Here is a 20,276-nt window from a genome sequence, read left to right as displayed (position 1 = left end):
TTGGTGACTTTGCTACCACCGGCTAGAACCTTCGCGCACAGAAGAAATCGCGGGGTTTCAGCACTTTCCCTTTGCGTGATTGGTTCAGTGTCGACATAAAACGCACAAAAGCAACGAAAAGCGTAAAATTGCACCTTTGGTGCTGCTTGACTGGCTATATACGTCGGGTCGTAGCAACACCTCCTATACTTCGTTTCAGCTTCGGTCCGAGCGCGGCCGATGTTATGAGCCGAAGGGCCAATCAAATAGCAAAAGAGGCACAACGTCATGGCGTGCTCTCTGCAGTTGATAGGACCAGCCGGTATTCGCCGTCTCTCTGTGCGTGCTCCTCCGCCGGCTAGTCTTATCAAGCGCAGAGAGCACGCCATGACGCTGAGCTTTTTGCGGTGTTTGATTGGCCCTTCGGCTCATAACATCGGCCGTGCTCGGACCGAAGCTGAAACGAAGTATAGATAGGAAAGCCTAAGTGTTTTCCTGCGGCACTAAAGAAGGCCACCATTGGCCAGAGATTGAACACGATTTCGGCCTCGTCGTTTGTCTATACTTCGTCTCACCCTACGATGGACTAAAGGCAAATGCTACGGACCGCCATACCCAATCACGAGCCACTTAGAAATTGTGCGGTATTTCGCTTCGATGCACGTATCGGATCCCGCGTCTCGGATCACTGATCAGGGGATGGGTGGACAATGGCTTAAGTCGAAGAACACTGAAAGACTCAACAATTTTACGTCGCAAAGAAAGCCACTACCTTAGGCTCTTTGCAGCGTCGAAGCTGTAGAAATGATGCGGCGCTTTTGGATTCGAAGCATTATTCGTCCACCTCTAATAAATGTTAAGTGTATCATAGTATAGCGTGGAATGGGATTGGACCTGGCGGCCCTTGGCTTTGGCCTTTAGTCCATCGTAGGGTGAGACAGAGTATAGGGGTCGTGCTCTCCCTGATCGGACACGAGCTCCAGCGGCAGGCTGAGGCAGCACTCGTGTTCAATCTCTGGCCTAAGCTGGCCTTTTTTAGTGAGGCAAGAAAGCACTTTGGATGTTCTTATCTAGGATATGTTGGTCGTAGCGTCGGCAGCGGTCGGGCTTAAAGGGCCGCTCAATGAGCACAAAGGAAAAACTCGCCCGAAATTCCTTCTTTCCATCGGAGAAAGGGGTAGACCCTCCTCTTTTCTGTAGGGAGTAGCTCAGAGACGCGCTCACGTGGGGAAAGGAGAAGAGAAGAGGGCGAGAGGGAATGGACCGAAGGAAACTGGGATCTGTTTGCATTTTCCCGACAAAAGACGAATCGCTCTAAGACGGTCTTTAAAGTGAAACGGAGCATAGCAAGGAGGCACCTTTATCGAAAGGAGCGGAAGCTTGAAATTCGGGTGACTAACTGTCTTTTTCTTTTTGTGGCGAAAACACAGCTTACATTAAAAAATAAATCGAATGAACGTATAAGCTTCACTTCCAGTGGCTATAGAACCTTCGAAAGAACTAACTAGCTTTGTTCCTTTGCATTGAGCTACGTTATCCACGTCAGTATTTTTCCGCTCCCTTATAAACGACTGCAACATTGAGCGCTAAAAATAAAAAAAAAACTCAACGCCTCACAGTTTATTGCATCGGGACAGATTTTCAAGTGACGCAAACGCAAGGCTGCAGCGCTTTGTAGAACATATTTGATGTTACGCAAGGCTGCAAGGGCGGGTCACGGAGTCGTCGTGTAAATTCTCAAAACCTTCACAGCTGCTGAGCAGACAATGGCTCGAGGCTTAATAAATACCGTGGTTGCGCAGACTGACTTCCATAGGCGCCTCGGGTCTTGTGTTGTAGGTGTCAAACGCTGAACGCACGCAGTACAACCATGATTGCCCAAAGACTGCTGTATGGCTTTGTTGTCCTTACTGCGGCTTTCGTAAGTCGTTTGAATTACTTTTAAAGCAGATCATAATACTAATCTCGGAAAACCAGTTAAGTTTGCAAGGTTAAAATATAATTACGAAAACCATGCTACGAAATTTGTGTGTGTGTGTGTGTGTGTGTGTTTTTTTTTTTTGTTTCTGTTTTCTTTTAAAGGGATTATTTGCGCCGAAGGCTGCGGAGGGTAAAGTTGAGTAGCATATTATTATTGTCGGATTCTATAAGCTGCTAGGGTATTGTTATGTTTTAGGTATTACGAGCTTTTGAGAGCTTATATTTTTAATTGGTTAAAACTGAATAAAAAAAGTGTGTACTCAAAATCTCCAATATTTGGAGTTTCAATATCGGAATAGCATTATTAGGTGAAATCATTACTCGGTTCCACTTATAAAATTAAATATTTGCACACCCTACCTCGCAATAATCGTATATAAGTAATAAAACAAAAATGTCCCGCCGCCTTCGAATATTTGAAAAGATTCAAGAACGCGACAAATTTGCCATCATGTTGCCCTTAAAGGTTTCATAAGGCAATTTGCGAAGTTTATGGAACAAACGCCTTGAGTGAAAGACTGATGCAGTATAGGGTTTGAATGTGTAATGAAAGGCTATAAAGCAACAATAATGGAGTACGGAGTCACGGCCCCTCCATAGGACGGAAGAAAACAGATGGCCGTGGCGGGGCAATACGCCGTTTGTGGTCATGAAAAATTCGGTGAAGGAAGTGAACGAAAACATTCTGGAGAACTGAGCTCTTAAACTTTTGATGTCACAACATATGTCCTTCAAGTTTAAAAATAAATACGTAAAACAACGTTATAAACTAGTCCAGTAGAACAAATCATGTTACAATGAATGATCAAATGTAGGCTTAGGATTCAAACTGCAGACATCTATGAGTTGGGTATCAAAACTCTTGTGGCTCACAATAATAAATTCATTAACACCGAAAAAAATTTCATCGTGAAATGCCTTCAAATATACAGAATTTATTAAAAATAACGCATTCCACATGCACTTATTTATATATGTTTCAATATTACCAGCCTCCTGATCGGTGATTAGGGCAATGGTGAACACTGTTTCGCAGACTCTACAAGTGGTGATTTGGACCTGGGGGATTGGTGGCCGAATGGGCTAGCACACATCAGTTTGGAGCCCGCGGAGCGAAACCTCTCGCTGCAGGTGCATGCAGGGTGAAAGGTCAGAGGACCTTTCACCCTGCATGCACGAGTACAATGCAATACCCTGCATGCATCCCCGAGTACAATGTCAGAGGACCTTAGGTGAGAGCGAGAGCAACGTTGGGGGGGGGGGGGGGGGGGGGGGGGAGTAGCCGGGTTGCGTGAGAGCTAGATTTTGATCGTACCGTGTCGAGGCGAGCTTCGGCGATCATAGGGATGCCTCGAATCTGGAAGCGTCCATGATCACGTGGTTCATAAACACCATGGTTGGATGGATGTAAGGTAATGGCTATATTCTTTGTAACGGGCGGCAGCATACGCCACTTAGCCTAACATTTCGTCATTACTTCTATTTTAACATTTGTATAAAATTTTTTGTAACAAACCCTCCTCCCCCGCCTCCTTTTAAATCGTTTCCCTTGCTTATTTTTATCTGTCTTTTTACCCCTCCCTAGATTTTTCCACCAATCTTCCAACCTCATCTTGGTTACTGCAACACTTTCCCTATCCATTCGTCCATCCATGTCTGCAAATCCTAGTGCCCACTGCAAATCTGTAGTCATCCCCCCAAGAGGGTGGGACGAAGCCCCATGCACCTTACAATTACATGTTCTATAGTTTCCCTTTCGCGGTTGCATATGTCGCATTTAGTGTCTATTTCTTGGTATTTAATCCTATATGTTTTCGTTCTTAGCACCCCCGTTCTAGCTTCAAACAGCAATGAGTGCCCCAATCAATTATTATACAACTGTTCCTTCTTTATTTCTTGTTTTCTGTGCCCTATATATTGTTAAAGCTGATTTCCCCTGCATTCTCTCTTCCCACAATTTCCTCTTTGTTTCCTTTACTTCCTTTTCTACTGGTATGCTCTGATCGGCTCCATGTCGTTGAATGTATTTAGATCTCAGCTTGCGGGTTCGGTTTGTCCACTTAGTGCTAAGACTTTCTCATATACAGATACTTGTACACTTTCGCTGCCCATCGTGTATCCTCAATTTCAGCCAGTTTTTGTTCAAGTTTTAATTTATTGGACGCTTCTCTACTCTTGAAAGATGCCCAACCCATATCCCCTTGTACACCCTCATTTGGTGTACTCCCATGTGCCCCCAATGCCAACCTACCCACACTCCTTTGCTGTATCTCTAAACCTGCCTGGATTTTTGACCTCATGCACAATACCGCATTCCCAAATGACAGTCCTGGCACCACGACTCCCTTCCATACACGCCTAACGACTTCATACCTATTATAGTTCCAGGGTGCCCTGAGTTTAATGATAGCTGAATCTTTTTTCCCCTTCTTTATTGCAATACCTTCATGTACTTTTAGATACTCTTTTCCCTCACTTAGCCATACTCCCAGATATTTGTACGTTACTACGAGTTCTATCACTGTGTCCTGTATCTCCAGGGGTTCCCCCTTCTCGTCGTTGAAAACTTTTATACCCGACTTGTTCCTATTGAATTTTAGGCCTAAACTGTCTCCTTCCCTGCTGCAAATCCTAATCGGTTCCTGCGTTGTCTCACAACTTTCTGATACGAGTACAATGTCGTCTCCATACAATAACCCTGGCAATACTTTATTTACTTTAAGTCCTACCTCCATGTAAGTCAGGTCAAACCCTCGGCTGCACTGCTCTAATCTTCTTTTCCATCTCGCTGGGGTATATCTGAGGTGACTAATTTGGGCAGTGTTGCCAGGTTGCCAGATGAAAATGGCCGAAATTCGTAAATTGATATTGCTGTTATTCCAGCTCTTAAAATAACGAAATATCGTGTATATATACACGACATTTACACGACATATTGTCGTGTATATATACACGACAATATCCTACCCGTTTACATTTCGCGTCTTATACCCTTTAAAGACCCCAGGCAACCGGTCGTACTGCACTGGCAAAATTTTTCATCTACAGTAGATATACCAGACGCTCATTGAGGCTGACGAACTTTCGGCTGTTTTAACAGACACAACATTATTGTTTTGATTTGGACCAGTGGGTTCATAGCTAAGTTAAACATCGCGGAAATAACACAATGAGCAAGGCAAGAAATCACTAAGGCGCACTCTCAGCTTATTTGAAAAGAAAAGTGAATATAGCCACCCAGAAACGCCAAGTCATTACGTATTGCGGCACAGCCCACACTTCAGAAATTCGTATTTATTTGTAGATAAGGCTAAAGGCGTTTCAATTATGCTCATTTAATTTCCAGTCTTAATCTCAAACGCCTCGTAAATACCCCGCGACATTTCCCTTAACAATGTGCCAAAATCTTGGTGTCACTGAAGGCAGTGACACCAAGTAGCAGGTGCTCAGGCTGCATGAGCACCTGCTACAGTGAACGGAAAGGCGTCCTGATTTTGTTGATCGTATGGAAGCTGCATATTCAAGGACACGACTGTTAACGCCGGACACGTTTTAAAGGAAATCGATTGAGTTCATTAATGCCTAAAAAAAGAGCGTCCTAGGCCGGCATTGCTTCAGCTCCAGCGGCACGAGCGAGAGTGTCTGGGAGTGCGAATCTTCCCTCTCCTTGGGATCGCGCTGCTCGCGCGCCCCGCAGACTCCGGGTATGTGGCGCCATCTCGAGGTGGAAACCCGTGGACTACACAATCATTCACACATTTAGCCGCCTTGTCTTAAATCGCATATACCAACAACCCCAACGCACGGCGTATAAATGGCAAGATGTGAAAAAAATACAACAAATGAATTTAGAAAAAAAAAACATGGTGTATTATGCTAGAAGTATGTAGCATAGCACTCTGATAAATAAAATTATAAATAGCACGCTATGGTAACGAAAATAAATGCGACGCAACCGCCGAAATGAATACTTTGGCGTAAAATAATGGAACAAATAGTGAATAACATGAATATAGGATAAGTATAAACAAATATTGAAACAAAACTAACCTTTTAATAGTACTAAGTATTTTGTGGGTGCCGTGACAAAGGCAGGAGTTCCTTGTTTATTGGTGATAATTAACGGTATATTATTTCATTCTCTGATGGTACGAGGAATGCAAGAATACTTGCATTCCTCTTACATATTTTTTTAAACACTATTGTGGTTTTGTTACGTTTGTGGCATGTGCGTGTATTGATATCATATTGCATGTAGCTGTCAAATTGAAGTTAAAAGTTGCCATTGACTAAATTATACAGTAGTCTGAGGGAATTAATTTTTCTGTAGATTTTGAGTAGAACAAGGCGAAAGTTATATTTTGGATGTTCCACGTATATACGCGCATTATTAGTCGCACAAACATTTAAATTTCATCGTGTCGTTAAACTATTCGCCGTGTAGAATATAAATGTCAATTGACAAAACAATACACATTCGTTTGTTTTAATTTCAGGCAAAAAAAAACAAAGGTGAGTCGATGCTTTTTTTTTTTTCTTGCAAGTTGCCCCAATTTGGTCAAATTCAAAACGAAGATTGAAAGAGTGTATTTATCTAATTTTTTTATCGTGTGAAGAGCGGCAGAAATCTACGCAGCGATGCAACATCTACTATTTCAGAGTTCGGACAGAAAATAATGACAATTTTACACTACCTCGATTATAATGAAATGATCACGATAGTTCTTGAGAACCTCAAAAACGCGGTGTATGACATATTACATTTACGCTTTTTGATTCGTGATTCCTCCACCGCCGTTCCTATCGTCTAATTCCGCATTCGAAGAAAGGCGATAAGAAGCAGCCAGAACTCCCCACGTCCTGCGGTCCTTAACCTATCGGTGACAGTAGCTTGATCAGGTCCTCCGGAACGTCACAATTTCCTGATTACGGTGAACGCCTACATATGGCGGCTAGAAGTTCGCAGGACTCTGCTGCTGTCCTCAAGAAGGAACTTAGGAAGTTTCTTCGCGACTTTTTAAATACCAAGCAAGATTTTTATTAACGAATGACAGTTTTCTCCTGTCCAGAGAAATCATAAATTTCGGTTAAAAGACCGAGATTCAGGCGGTGTTTCCTTACGTTACCCAACACTGCTGGATAGGTAACGGAACGTTCAACTGGCTGGCATACATCTTATCCTTTCTTTTAGTAATCGTATAAACAAGTTAGAGTGCAGTCGAAGCGTACGTGACACAGATACACAGAAGAACAAAAAACACAGATGCACAGAAGAACCAAAAGGAGAACAAAATCTACACACACATGGTGGGAGTGTAGATACGATGGCAAAGAGACCTTACCAACATGAGGAAAAAATCGGTTTCTTTGCGGGGCCTGCGGAGGCACTCACGGGAGAAAAGTAGTCGGCAGAAGTCCGAAAGAGAGTGCGGGGAAAAAAAGCCTTCCAGTGGATAGAAGCGGCCAAGGTGAAGTCAACTATGACGCTATGCAGGGGGAACAAATCAAGCGCTCGACTGAAACGCGACTCTGTGACAACAGCTTGGTCAGCCGTCTGCTCTTCGAGGCTCCAGCGAGGGATCTGCGAACGCAGGACTATCGAAAGCGCTATGATCCTAAGATTGAATCTACAGAGTGCCGTGCGTGCGGGGAAGTAGTCGAAACAGTGAAACACGTGGTAATAATCATAATGATAATATTTACATGCGACTTGGAGAGATGTTTGTGGTTGCAGAGAGACCGAAGGACAATACCAGAGGCCTGCACACGAAAAGAAAAAGGTACAAAAAGAGCAGTAAGGGTGATTATAGGCTGATATATTATACAAAATGCATTGTGCCCCTGCATAGATCTGTTCTGGAAGTAATTTTTTTTTTTTTTTGGCGAGTGATTTGCGATTTTTGCGATTTCTGCGATTTTTGCAATTTCCGCAATTTCGGAGATTTCTGCGAGTATTGTGCGAGTAAACACTCACAGAACTGTATGGTGCTATTCTGCGAGGGCCTCGCGCCACCTTTGAAGGAACATGACCAATCCCATGCCGGGAGGAGGGCTAGTGGAGGCACTGCTGTTCCTGTTAACATCAGACACGGGACATGCGTCCACAATTGGGGCAGGCAGAATGCGTGGGAGGAATTCCAACATTGCCTGTTCAGCCACATCAGCAACAGCTAGGCCGGACACTGACTCGTGCATGCAGGGTAAGCCGAGGACGAAGGCAAGACATGAGCGAGCACTGTTGGCACAAGATACGTGACAACACAGGGTGATGGATCTTGTTTTTAAATTTTGACCACGGCAAGGATATTTGAGCTCGCCCGTTACAACGGGAACATTCACCGTATCATCAGCAGCAGCAGGAGCAGCAGCAGCAGTAGAATTCTGGGGATGGTCATCGTTTTTGTTTTCGTTGTCTTTAACGTCGACTTCTACCAAACTTGCAAAATTTCCTCTCTCTCTCCCTCTCTCTTTTACTTTCTAATTATTTCTCTCTCACTCTTCCTCCCTTTGATGATAGCACCGTATATTAAGATACATTGGTAAGGTATAAAAATCGATGCACCTCGGCCTCCTCCTTATTACGGATTTCTAAACTAAATGTCAAAAAGGCTGCATATGGAGTTCGTAGTGTTGGATCCTTGAAAGTGCTTCGTCCACGAACAAAATTACGAGCTCCAAATGGTACCAGTATAGGCTACCAACAGAACTAAACTTATTAGGAGGCCAAAAAGTTTGTCTTGGTGCACTTAATTAGAAAAAATACGCAAAATATTCATCTTCAATTTTTAATATCTTCTCATGCATAGCACAGATTGTTTCTTCCATCCTTTCATTTAGTAATACTTTTTTGCTGTCGGCCGATCTTCCAGTTGGGGGGCAGGGGCTTTGTCAGTCTGCAGCTTTTTCCCCCGTCTCCGTCACCCCTATGTAATATGGAAAGAAACATACGAATTTATTTTAATCGCATGTGCTTCTCTTTTCTGCAGAGGACACCCCGAAGGTCTTCACTCTCGAGACTGCATTGGAAAAGTTTGTTACAGTTTTTGAAAAGGTCTACAAAGTCAGAGTGAAGTGGACTGATATGAAGTCGGAGCGCGAAGAAGTAAAAAAACACTTTGATACTAAAAAGTATCTAAACCTTATACTAAACTTACAGACAAATGAACGAATATTGCGGCATTTTTTATTCTACGCGTGTGTTTCTTTGGAAGGCGTATTTTCATCGCGGTGTTATTAATGAAGTGCTTCAGCAGGCGGTGTCTTCCTATATTTGGTTTTACTTTAGGTGCAGACGCAGCCGATGCTACAAGCTGATGGAGCAATCAAAAAGCGTCGGAAGCGCACAATCACGGTGTTCGTCGTGTATCAGTACGTGTTCTATCATCGCTGAACCAATCCTAAATAAAACAGGCCTAGTAACGTGTGCTTTCTATGGTGCTCGATTGGTCCCATTACGACGCAGCGTCGGCTACGTTTATTTTCAAGCTGCAACGAGGTATACCACAACATTGACACAAGGGACTTTGACTACAACTTAGCAGCGCGTGATTTCATGCCTCCCTACAAACAATGACAAACAAAAAACGATTTACTAAAGCTCCATATTGTGGGCTGATATAACATTTTACGGGAAAGAATCAGTTGGAAGGAACGAAGAAATGCAGCAAGCGGAGCTGGCAAATGCTCAACCAAGATCATGTACTAACACGATCAACGTAAGTGAACGCCGCACCGCGTCGTCCGCGGTACTATCCTCGGTTTCAGATCAGGTTCAACCACAGCCGACGCCACACCCGATTAGCCAATCAACCAGCACAAAAAAAACATCGTCACAGCGCTCGCAGCCTTTGTGCGTTTGGTATCACCCGCACAATGAACTACGCATTAAGAATGCGCAGCGATCCCGAGTTTTTCTCCGCGTGATGCGTGGTTAAGCCGCTGATAGCAGACCGACAAAGACGTCGGGCGTCGTGACAACGCACTTTAGGCGCTGTATCATTGGCTCAATACGAACGCAGCATTCGTGTCGTAAGCACCGCTCGTACTTTGTCTGAAACTGAGAATACCTGTGCCTCGCGTAGGATGCTTCGCGAAGTCAAAATGCACACTGGGGCAAGAAAAGTAGCCTCCTGCGCTCTAAGCGCCGGAGGCTTCACTCTCGTATCGTCTGCATACGCCGCCAATGGCCTCCGTCATCGGTAGTGGAACGTCCTTTGCGTCGGAATAAAGCGCGAGATACACGCGCGTGAAAACTGTCCCATCTGACTTGCGAACTGTCGGAAAAATGGCTACTCCCACTCGCCGCACTCGACAGTTAGACACATGCTTTCGACGCGTCGTTCCGTTCAGCTCCTCCCAGTTTTGGGTATCCTTCTATCGGTTGGATAGATGGATGCTAATATATGTATTTACAACGGGCGGTAGCTCGCGCACCCAGCCTAGAAAAAAGAATTATTATTCCTCCCCTCGCCCTTCGTGGTTTTTCTGACTTTAAAACTGTGGTGTCCAGCGCGGCGCCACTCGCGCATAAAGGACGAAGATCGGCATTGCCCTGTGCGCGCGATCCCTGAGCGCGCACTCTGGAACTGCGAGCTACCGATGGCGCAAGCTAGGCACTGAGGCTCTTCTGGGTCATATTAAACTCATAAGTATTCGGGCTGTAGTTGTCATCACCACCCGGACACGACACTGGCGACGAGTAATCAAGGACCTACGACGCCTGGAACCTCAGACCTCGAGCCATGTCTAAGTCAGGCAAAATGGAAGCCTTCTCAGGCAAGTCATGGGCATCCTGGATTGAGCGCCTCGGATTCTACTTCGTGGCGAATAACATCAGCGCCGTGGACAGGAAGCGAGCTGTCCTACTTACGCTGTGCGGTCCAGAAACATATGACATCGTACGAGCGTTGGTAGCACCCAGAGGACCCGGGGATGTCGAGTTCGAAGAACTCGTGACGATCCTCGGCGCGCACTTCGATCCAAAACCTTCGGAGCTCTATAGCCGGTACAACTTCCAGAGGCGAGACCAACTACCGGACGAGTCCATAAACAGCTACGTTGCGGCACTCAAAATGCTGGCTGGAGACTGCAATTTCGGCATCTTAGCTTCCGCAACTACGCTTGTGGCATCGACAACGGCACGGCAACCGGCGTCGCAGCAACCGGCGTCACAAGCAGCAACCGATGCAGTGGCTACGGCTGCACAACCGGCAACTCCACAATGGGACACTAAACTGCCACTGGACGTGATGCTGCGCGACAGGTTTGTCTGCGGCATCCGTGACGAACTTCTGCAACAACGTCTGTTCGCAGAAAAGAACTTAACGTTCGCAAGCGCCTTAGACATCGCCGTCCGTGCTGAGAGTGCCTCGAAACAACAACAGAGTATAAAAAACAAGGAGGATCTCCAGGTCAACAAGACAACGGATGCATGCAACAAGTCCGCTTCATACAAGGGACGTCCGTGTTATCGTTGCACAGGTCAACACGACCCACAGGCCTGCCGATTCAAGACTACCGAGTGTCACTACTGCAAAAAGGAAGGACACATTGAAAAGGCATGCATTGCAAAGAAAAAACAACAAGGTAAAACAGGCTACAAGAAAGCTAACTACAACGTTGAAGCAGCGACTGAAGTGGTGAGCCAGCCAGCGTGTTCTTCTAGATGTACATGTCATGAGCTGAACCAGCTGACCACGCGAAGGTGCTTCCCGAAATTTTATGTTTCCCTTCGGATTGAAGGTAAACCACTTCAGTTCGAGGTCGATTCTGGAGCCGCTTGTTCGTTGATAAGCGAAGACACATTTCGCTCAACCTGGCCCAAGAACCCACCAAAGCTCACGAAGAACGACTTGGAGCTCTACACTTGGAGTGGCGAAGGCCTGAAACTTCTGGGATCGCTTCAAGTTCGAGTACGCTTCAAGTCCAAGGATTACCTACTGCCGCTTCTGGTAATGAAAGGGGCCGGCTGCAGCCTTTTGGGTAGAGATTGGTTCGACGCGCTCAACATCCGAGTTCAAGGAATCAATCAGATGCAGCAGCAGACCACGCCACCGGAGGTGGAGGCAGTGCTACAACGACATTCCAAGGTATTCCAAGACGACATCTCTGGATACACGGGACCTCCAGTGCACTTGGAGCTGGAGGAAGGAGCCCCGCCAAAGTTTTGCAAGGCTCGCCCTGTTCCTCTCGCGCTACGATCAGCGGTGACAGACGAGCTTCAACAGCTGCAGAACCAAGGGATAATTGAGCCAGTTCAACACTCTGAGTGGGCTACGCCGCTTGTACTCGTTCGCAAGAAGAGCGGAGCTATCCGACTCTGTGGCGACTACAGGAGTACGGTAAACGCCGCATCGAAAAAGGCCAGTTATCCGCTACCAACAACAGGAGAAGTGCTCTCGAACCTCAGAGGCGGAACTACTTTCTCCACGCTAGACTTGTGCCAAGCATACCAGCAACTAAAGGTAACTGAAGAGACGGCAGCTGTACTTACAATCAATACGATGAAAGGATTGTACCGAGTGACACGACTTCCGTTCGGAATTTCAGCAGCACCAGCGATCTTCCAGCGAATGATGGAAACAACACTCGCCGGCATAGACGGAATAAGTGTCTATTTAGATGACATCATCATCAGTGGAGCGAGCAAGAAAGAACATGCTGAGCGTTTGGAACAAGTACTGTCCAGATTAGACAGCACCGGTCTGAGACTAAAAAAAGAAAAATGCAAGTTTGCAGTCAGCGAAGCTACCTTCCTGGGACACAAAATTGATGCTTCAGGGGTTCACACAACCGCTGACAAAGTGCAAGCGATTCTAGACGCTCCAGAGCCAACCGGGAAACCTGAGCTGCAAGCCTTTCTGGGGTTGTTGGCATTTTATGACCGCTTCCTCAAGAACAGAGCTACAGTCGCAACAGACCTGTACAAGCTTCTCCAGAAAAATGTTCCTTGGCTCTGGAAGGACAGTCACAAGGAAGCGTTCCGAAAGCTCAAGCAACTAGTCAAGGAATCCACGGTCCTTGCCCACTATGACGAAAACAAGCCCCTGCTTCTTTCCTGCGACGCGTCACCTTACGGCGTAGGAGCAGTGCTTGCTCAGAGAGACGCCTTGGGACGTGAGGCTCCGATTGCTTTTGCGTCGAGGACGCTAGGAGCAGCAGAGAAAAACTATTCCCAGCTGGATAAAGAAGGGTTGGCCATTGTCTATGCAGTATGTCACTTCCATGAATACATCGCTGGACGACAGGTAACCATCTACACGGACCACCAACCACTTCTGGGAATACTTGGAGGCTCGAAAACAATACCTCAAGTGCTATCCCCGCGTATGACACGATGGTGCATCAAACTAGGTGCATACGACTACGAGTTAAAGTACAGACGGGGACGATTACATCAAAACGCAGACGCTCTGAGCAGGCTACCGCTACCTGCTTGTGTCGACGAGCCCTGCCAACCTGGAGATGTACTGATGTTGGCCGGCTCGCCTATTCCTCAACTTTGCCCAGAACGCATTGCAGCACTCACAGCGCAAGACAAAACTTTGGCACTCGTCTACAAGGCCATACATCACGGCAATCTGGGAGAGTTGAGCAAGGACGAGTGCGGGCTGTACAAAATTATCGCCACTGAACTGTCGACACTTAACGGTTGCTTGACGCGAGGCACGAGGGTAGTCATTCCCAGTGCAGCCAGAGCTCACGTCCTCGAGCTACTCCACTCAGGTCATCGAGGCATGGTGGCCATGAAGGCAGCTGCACGAGGTTACGTTTGGTGGCCTGGTGTAGACAGAGACATCGAAGCCAAGGCAAGAACGTGCAGCAATTGCCAACAGCATCAACGGGCACCGCCCAAAGCACCTTCTCCGGAATGGCAACGACCGACGACGCCATGGGATACATTACATATCGACTTCGCCGGACCCGTTGAAGGCAAGATGTTGCTGATAATAGTTGACGCCTTCAGCAAATGGCTGGAAGTTCGTCAAATGAACACCATCACTTCCAGCTCACTCATCCAGGAACTCCGTAATGTATTCGCAACATTCGGAGTACCACGCAAGATCGTCAGCGACAACGGTACGTCACTGGTATCAGCCGAAACCGAACAGTTCTTTAAGAATAACGGTATTCGACACGTCACGAGTGCACCGTACCATCCGGCGACCAACGGACAAGCTGAAAGGATGGTTTACGAGACCAAACAAGCGGTGTCGAAGGATAAGACGGGGTGCTTATCGTGCCGAATCGCTCGGTTTCTTTTTAAGCAACACACCACCATCAGTTGCGCGACGAGACAGACTCCAGCCATGCTGATGTTTGGTCGCGAGTTGTCAACGGCGATCACTCGCCTCCAACCGCAAGCAAGAGGAAGAGATGAGGATACACCAGGAACAACGAAGTCTCCCAGAAATCTTTCTGTTAACCGAGAGGTGTTCGTTAAGAACTTTACAGGCAAACCGTCGTGGATCCAAGGAACAATTATAAGAAGACTTGGATCTCGTTCTTGGATCATCAGAACAGACCAAGGCACAGTACGACGACACGAAGATCACATAAGGAACCCAGTAACAGACCACCCGAGACATTTTGTCACAGAAGCATCTTCGACAGCGAAGACCAGTAATGGCCCACAAGGTTTACCAGCGCAGTGGACCATTCCGACGACTGGGGAACCGTCACCAGCAGAACAGCAATGTGCCCCAGAGGCTCAAGCAGAAGTGCAACCCAATGCCGACTTGGTTCCATCAAACAGTTCCGCTAGACCTCAACGTCAAAGGCGACCTCCTCAAAGATATGGCGACGGCATCTAGAGGGGGAAGGAGTGTGATGTCCAGCGCGGCGCCACTCGCGCATAAAGGACGAAGATCGGCATTGCCCTGTGCGCGCGATCCCTGAGCGCGCACTCTGGAACTGCGAGCTACCGATGGCGCAAGCTAGGCACTGAGGCTCTTCTGGGTCATATTAAACTCGTAAGTATTCGGGCTGTAGTTGTCATCACCACCCGGACACGACAAAAACGAAGAAACTATTTTATCATATACCATTGAAGTGCACATGAATGAAGATTTTACGGGAGGTTCCTTTTTGTTTGACATCCCCTAGTCACGTTGGACCGCAGCGGACTTCAGGAGCCATCCCAGCGAAGCGAGCACTGCGTACAGATCACGTGACTTTGCACCCCGCGTATTGCTGCGCCTCTCCCGAAGTTCACGTGACACTCACATGACACTGGAATGGCTCGTAGCGTCCCGTGCTGTCCGTCGTAAAGTGAAACGGAGTATATTCATGTATCCATGGTCGCGATCGGTCCCAGAAAGCCGCCTTGCCATGGACGCACGAAATCAGCTGCTCGTTGTGCGCGCGTGGGAAAACTCGACGGCGTCCGTCGCCTTCATAACGACGACTCGCGTGACGCACCGCGCACCACTTCATCCGCTTCCCCGAGCCACGTAGCACCTCCTCTCCCGGGAGGTGCTACGTCCTCTCACCTTCTCTCCCAGTAATGCGATCCCCTGGAGTGGGTCATCAAGCTTTCCGATCCCCGCTGTGAAATACTGCGTAGGCATTCCATCTTGCTTCGTGACGATCAATGCCTCGACATGCATTCGGGCATTCTCCGTTCTACAAGCTCATCATGCAGCGCGAGCTTTCTGCCCTTGATAACACAAGTGTGAACGCGCAGGCATGCGCAAGCAAAGCACTGCGGTGATTTCGAAAATAGAGTAGTTGACTGGGGAGCAATAATGATACACCAAGGGTTCCCCACGCCCTGCGTCTCTAAAGCTGCCAGTGACTCTAGCAGACGATCCGGAAGTGCAGAGTAGTGCAACTTTCGTTGGAGGCGACATGTCTCGTCCTCAAAGTGACTATCCATACGGAGCATTCGACAGAGGGCACCGGTAGTATCGTGGGTCACACGGAGCGGCGTTCACACTCAGATTGGTCGCCATGATACCTCTATACGCAGAAAAGAATATGAAGCGGTTCCCGATCAAAAATGAATTAATGCCTGCCAATATCTGTAACGTATTGTGCACATTAGCTTTGTCTTGCTCGTGCATTTATTGCCAGCAATAGTACAAAGTTTGCTCATTCACTGATGAACAGTTTATTTATTGCTTCGTTTGTTTGAAAATGTAAAGTTGGATCGATTCAACGCTGTCCTTTATTTCGCAGATTTTTTCTAAGTGTCGACATGGACCATATACAATTGGGCAAGCCAATACCAAGAGACACTATCCGCACTCTTCTGTACGCCAATCTCTATGAAAACAAAGCGAATAAAAACCAAACGTACACCGTCACGCACACTACCTTTCGCAAAGAAAAAACATCTAGAACACTGAAACAAGGATTCAGCGTTGGCTTTGAGGTGTCGGGCGGTGTCGGATTTAAAGAGATATTCGGACTGAGTACCACAGTCGGTACTAAGTTCGAGAGAGAAACCGCCTCGACTGACACTCAGACGAAACTCAAAACTTTTGCGGTCGCCACGGGGGTCAACCTTCCTCCAAACAGGACCGTCGAAGTACTCTGGTACGCCAGCACCGCCACAACAGTGAGTGATCTATTTTTATTTCTAACCAGGCTCTGCCCGCCGCCATTCTAAAGTAGGTGAGAGTAGAAGTACATGTTTATGAGTAACAAAACATATACACTATTTGCAATTGACATTACAAGTCGCGTTATTTTTTTTATCATAGTAGGTTGTTTTGTATTAGTCCGAATCTACGTTTGTCCGATCAAATATTTTTATGCCACTATCAATAGTGTTTCTTCATCATTGTTTTCTAAACATATTACTCTGATATTCCGATTAAATCAAAATTATTTTGCAATAAAGTTCCCTACGCGAAACGCTATGTAGCAGTTCTGGCTACCATAGACAAAAATTGATTGCGATTTGTTTATACAGGAGCAAACGAGTGTTTATTACACTTGTATCTAGAGAGACATCTAAATCAGGTTTTTATTTGAAAAATAACGTTTGAAGGTTGGTATGGTCCCAGTTTCATATTAATGAAACAAAAACAAAGGTAACGACGTAATCACTAACTGCATTGCTAGGACATCCATTAATTTTATGTAATTTTTTTAAGTCTCTAGTGAAGGAATGAGTAAAAACTTGAAGAACCAAGCATCAACTTATGACATATTGTACGTCAATTCTACAGAAAGTGGTGCTTGCACATTACTGCAAAACAGCATTGGGGTAAAAAAAAACTCAAGCTGTTTAAGACCGGGATACCGTTAACGGTGCCACAAATGTCTCACCTCAGGTTTATGACTTGACGAATGTTTATCTTCTCCTTTTCAGGATATTCCCTGGACTTGTAATGTGACCATTAGTGGATACTTTGTTATGGGAATCGAGCCAGCGCTGCAAAACACCAACGTGGTCATCCTTCCAGCGCATTACCTCGCCCTTGCCAACAAGGAACTGGAAGTGGTAGGCCCCAGGCACGTGCACTTCCAAATGTCTGGTGTATTCACGAAAGTCAACGTGCCGGAATCTGACATCTACACAAACGACGTGACAGACATTCTGGAGGGCAAAATAATGGAGACTTTATGAAGGTCTATAATATTTGGGTGAACTTAATGAGCAGGCGGGCGCTTTTGACATAATAAAGTGTGTTTCTCTCGTCCCGCAACGGTAACACTGTTGGTGGCTGTGCCCAGCTTCTCGGTACGAATTCGCTGCCTAGGTGTTCGCCAGGCATTTTCTTTTTATTACGTAGAAACCCAAATTTATTGTAAAAATCTTATTGCAGTATGTAATAGCCATCTTGGAAGACAGTGCTTGCAATAAAAAAGAAAACAAAATTAGTGAAAGTTGTGATATTATTGAAGGCATGCTTCTAAGTAATCAATGTATTTTGGCCTCGTCATTCAACCGCACTATTAAAAGGTGGCGCGTAAAGTGAGAAATCGCCCATGTTCGTCCTAACGACCATACCGCCCTCTATTCAAAAGCGATCATTCGGGCTGTTTGTTCCTCGAACAGTTCGTTGTTCCCAGTGGGGTTAGAACCCTTATCAAAGTCTTGATCCCCTCTTCAACAATGGCTGCCGCATGGTTTTGATGAAGCCTCACTCGAGAAGGTATTTTAAAAAGAGGCTTTGGTAAAACAATCACCTGGTTCCGTGATTTAAAATTTGTGACCACAAGCGCATATTCGGTGAAGTCTCCGTCCGCGAAAATCGTGAAGACGGATTTAGAGCGATGAGGGCTAATCTCTCTCTCCGACCCTCTCCACTTCTGATTTCGCCAGTGAGGATATGAGGATTCGTGAAGCAAAGAAAATAGCTGAGTTTGAAACGTCCCTCTATCTGTGTCTTTTCCTTCGACTAAACGTTTTGCTTTTTGTACCACAGTTTCGGGCACTGAAAAAAGAATCGATGTCCTCTAGCTCTCCTGCACTCGACTGTTATTAAGTGAGGACCACGAAAAATAAGCCACCAAAACGTTAACAAGATCCTGCACTTCGTAAAGATATTGTTTTTATACTTTTAGAATTTCCCTCTTAGAAATGAAATGACAACTACCCCACTGGATGAAAAAAAGGAACGCCGTTCCTTTTTCCGTTCCAGTAAAAATGTAACCAGTTCCCGTTCCAGTTCCACCGATGCAAAATGGAACGGCGGCGTTCCTTCGTTCCTCCTAAAAGGAACGCGTTCCAGGAACGCCGTTCCTTGGAAAGCCGTTCCGTAGAACACTGCTCCTTTGGCACACGAAACAGCGACGGCTTACGATCGTCGGTGCTCCGGCTGCCCTTGTTGTCCGCGTAGCCCGACTTGCATACCGGCGCAAATCTGTGTGTGTGTCCGTCTTTTTCCTTGCATTCATGACCGAGACGGCAACGGAACGAGGAAGACTCTCCACCACTACACCACAAAGAAAAGTGCTACGGTGCTACGTTCGGGAGATGCGTACCGCCTCAGCTTCGCCTTCTTCTTCGCTCATCGCACATCTGCCACCAATTCTCCTAGGGCCCGGAACTCCAGCGCCACTCGTGGCCATCTACGTCGACCGTTTTCACGCGGCGCACTGTAAGCGGGCGCCGCTCTTGCTACTACATCCTCTAGAACACTGTAGGCACGCAACTCCGCAAGACGACACCATCACAACTACGAGAACATTCTCAGATGGCAAGGAAGCTATAGTATAGCTTCCTTGCCATCTGAGTGTAAATGTTGTGAATAAATCATGAAGGATTAGCCTTCTAAAATGAAAACGTAAGCGTGTTAAAGGTTCAGTTTTAAGCACAGAATAATAAACAAATAGGACGGAGCACAGGATAAGACATCTTTCAACTGGCAACCAACAATATTAAAGCAGAACAAAACAGACATCAAGAATAAAGCCTATCTGTTTATTCTTTCTTGTGCAAAATTGAAGATACGTAGTTTCAGTATTTTAGATGGTTTAATAATATGAATCTGTATAACTTGAAACTTAAAGCTGAGGCGTGTTTTCGAGCTACCCAAATTTAACACGTTTTATAGAATTATCAGTCTTTTATATTACCGTTGTTAGTTCCCGCGCTAAGAAGTACCGTATTTACTCGAGCAATACCCGCACTATTTATGAACAAGGCCCTTGCGTCTGCTTTCCCTCAAAGCACATATACAACCAACCATCGCGTAGCGCATAAATTACATAGCGAATAACTAGACCGAGAACACGATTCTCCAAACAAATGTAGCCTTCACAGGTGGTATCTTCGCGCGAAGACGTTATCTCTGTCCTGTACACAGCTGGAATCATGCTGTCGATTCCGGTGATGGACAATTCGCGTGCTCCGCGGAAAAGCGAACCCTCAGGTTTTCTTCATAAACAGTGCGGCTATCACTCAAGTAAATACTTTTTTTTTCTTTATTGCTTACTCAAGTAAATACGGTAGATGTATACAACTAACACGGACATCCCCGCGCACCTGAACCGGTATCACCGCCATAAACCATCAATTTTCTTATGCAAAAATATTAAAACTTATTTATCCCGCTTTCAGAAAAGAATACTTCATTCAAACTTTACTGGTTTGCTGTCTTAGTCGCACGCTACTTATGGGCGTAAAATATGTAGTTTTAGACATAATTCCTTTCGGCTTTCGCTTACAAAACTGCATATGTTTCAATAATTTCAATACTGCCAATAATAAAATTCAAAAATTGTATTTGCGCTTCTAAAAATAACTGTTTTATAATTTGCTCCTTTGTTTTGCGAATTGTACACTATCTTAAACCGTTAAATATATATATTTTAGACCAACGACCCTTATGTTTTTTTGTTTTTTTTTTAACTGTGTAGTT

The 20,276-nt window shown here is 45.9% G+C and overlaps 2 protein-coding genes across 2 annotated transcripts in view; one reads left to right on the top strand and one right to left on the bottom strand.

The window, feature by feature from the left end:
• Positions 1 to 20,276, bottom strand: part of LOC115322970 — a 77,469-nt gene that overhangs the window by 33,196 nt on the left and 23,997 nt on the right. The window contains exon 4 of the mRNA XM_040211347.1: positions 7,663 to 7,719. Coding sequence (XP_040067281.1) covers positions 7,663 to 7,719 — 57 coding nt within the window. The remainder of the gene's footprint in view (positions 1 to 7,662; positions 7,720 to 20,276) is intronic.
• On the top strand, positions 1,850 to 17,569 carry LOC121835580. The gene is made up of 5 exons (XM_042290019.1): positions 1,850 to 1,904; positions 5,264 to 5,275; positions 8,946 to 9,087; positions 16,138 to 16,519; positions 17,279 to 17,569. The coding sequence occupies exons 1-5, from the start codon at positions 1,850 to 1,852 to the stop codon at positions 17,534 to 17,536; spliced, it is 849 nt and encodes a 282-aa protein (XP_042145953.1). The 3' UTR covers positions 17,537 to 17,569.

Source organism: Ixodes scapularis, unplaced genomic scaffold, assembly GCF_016920785.2.
Source record: "Ixodes scapularis isolate PalLabHiFi unplaced genomic scaffold, ASM1692078v2 PGA_scaffold13__105_contigs__length_92229423, whole genome shotgun sequence".
In the NCBI taxonomy this organism is placed as follows: Eukaryota; Metazoa; Arthropoda; class Arachnida; order Ixodida; family Ixodidae; genus Ixodes; species Ixodes scapularis.
Note: the sequence above shows the minus strand (reverse complement) of the source record. Positions and strands in the feature narration are given on the sequence as shown.

Excerpts from the sequence above, each read along its gene's own strand:
- LOC121835580 (XM_042290019.1), top strand. The coding sequence starts at position 1,850 with ATGATTGCCCAAAGACTGCTGTATGGCTTTGTTGTCCTTACTGCGGCT. Across the intron at positions 9,088-16,137 it reads AAACACTTTGATACTAAAAA|ATTTTTTCTAAGTGTCGACA; the intron begins GTATCTAAACCT and ends TTTATTTCGCAG. Across the intron at positions 16,520-17,278 it reads ACGCCAGCACCGCCACAACA|GATATTCCCTGGACTTGTAA; the intron begins GTGAGTGATCTA and ends TCTCCTTTTCAG.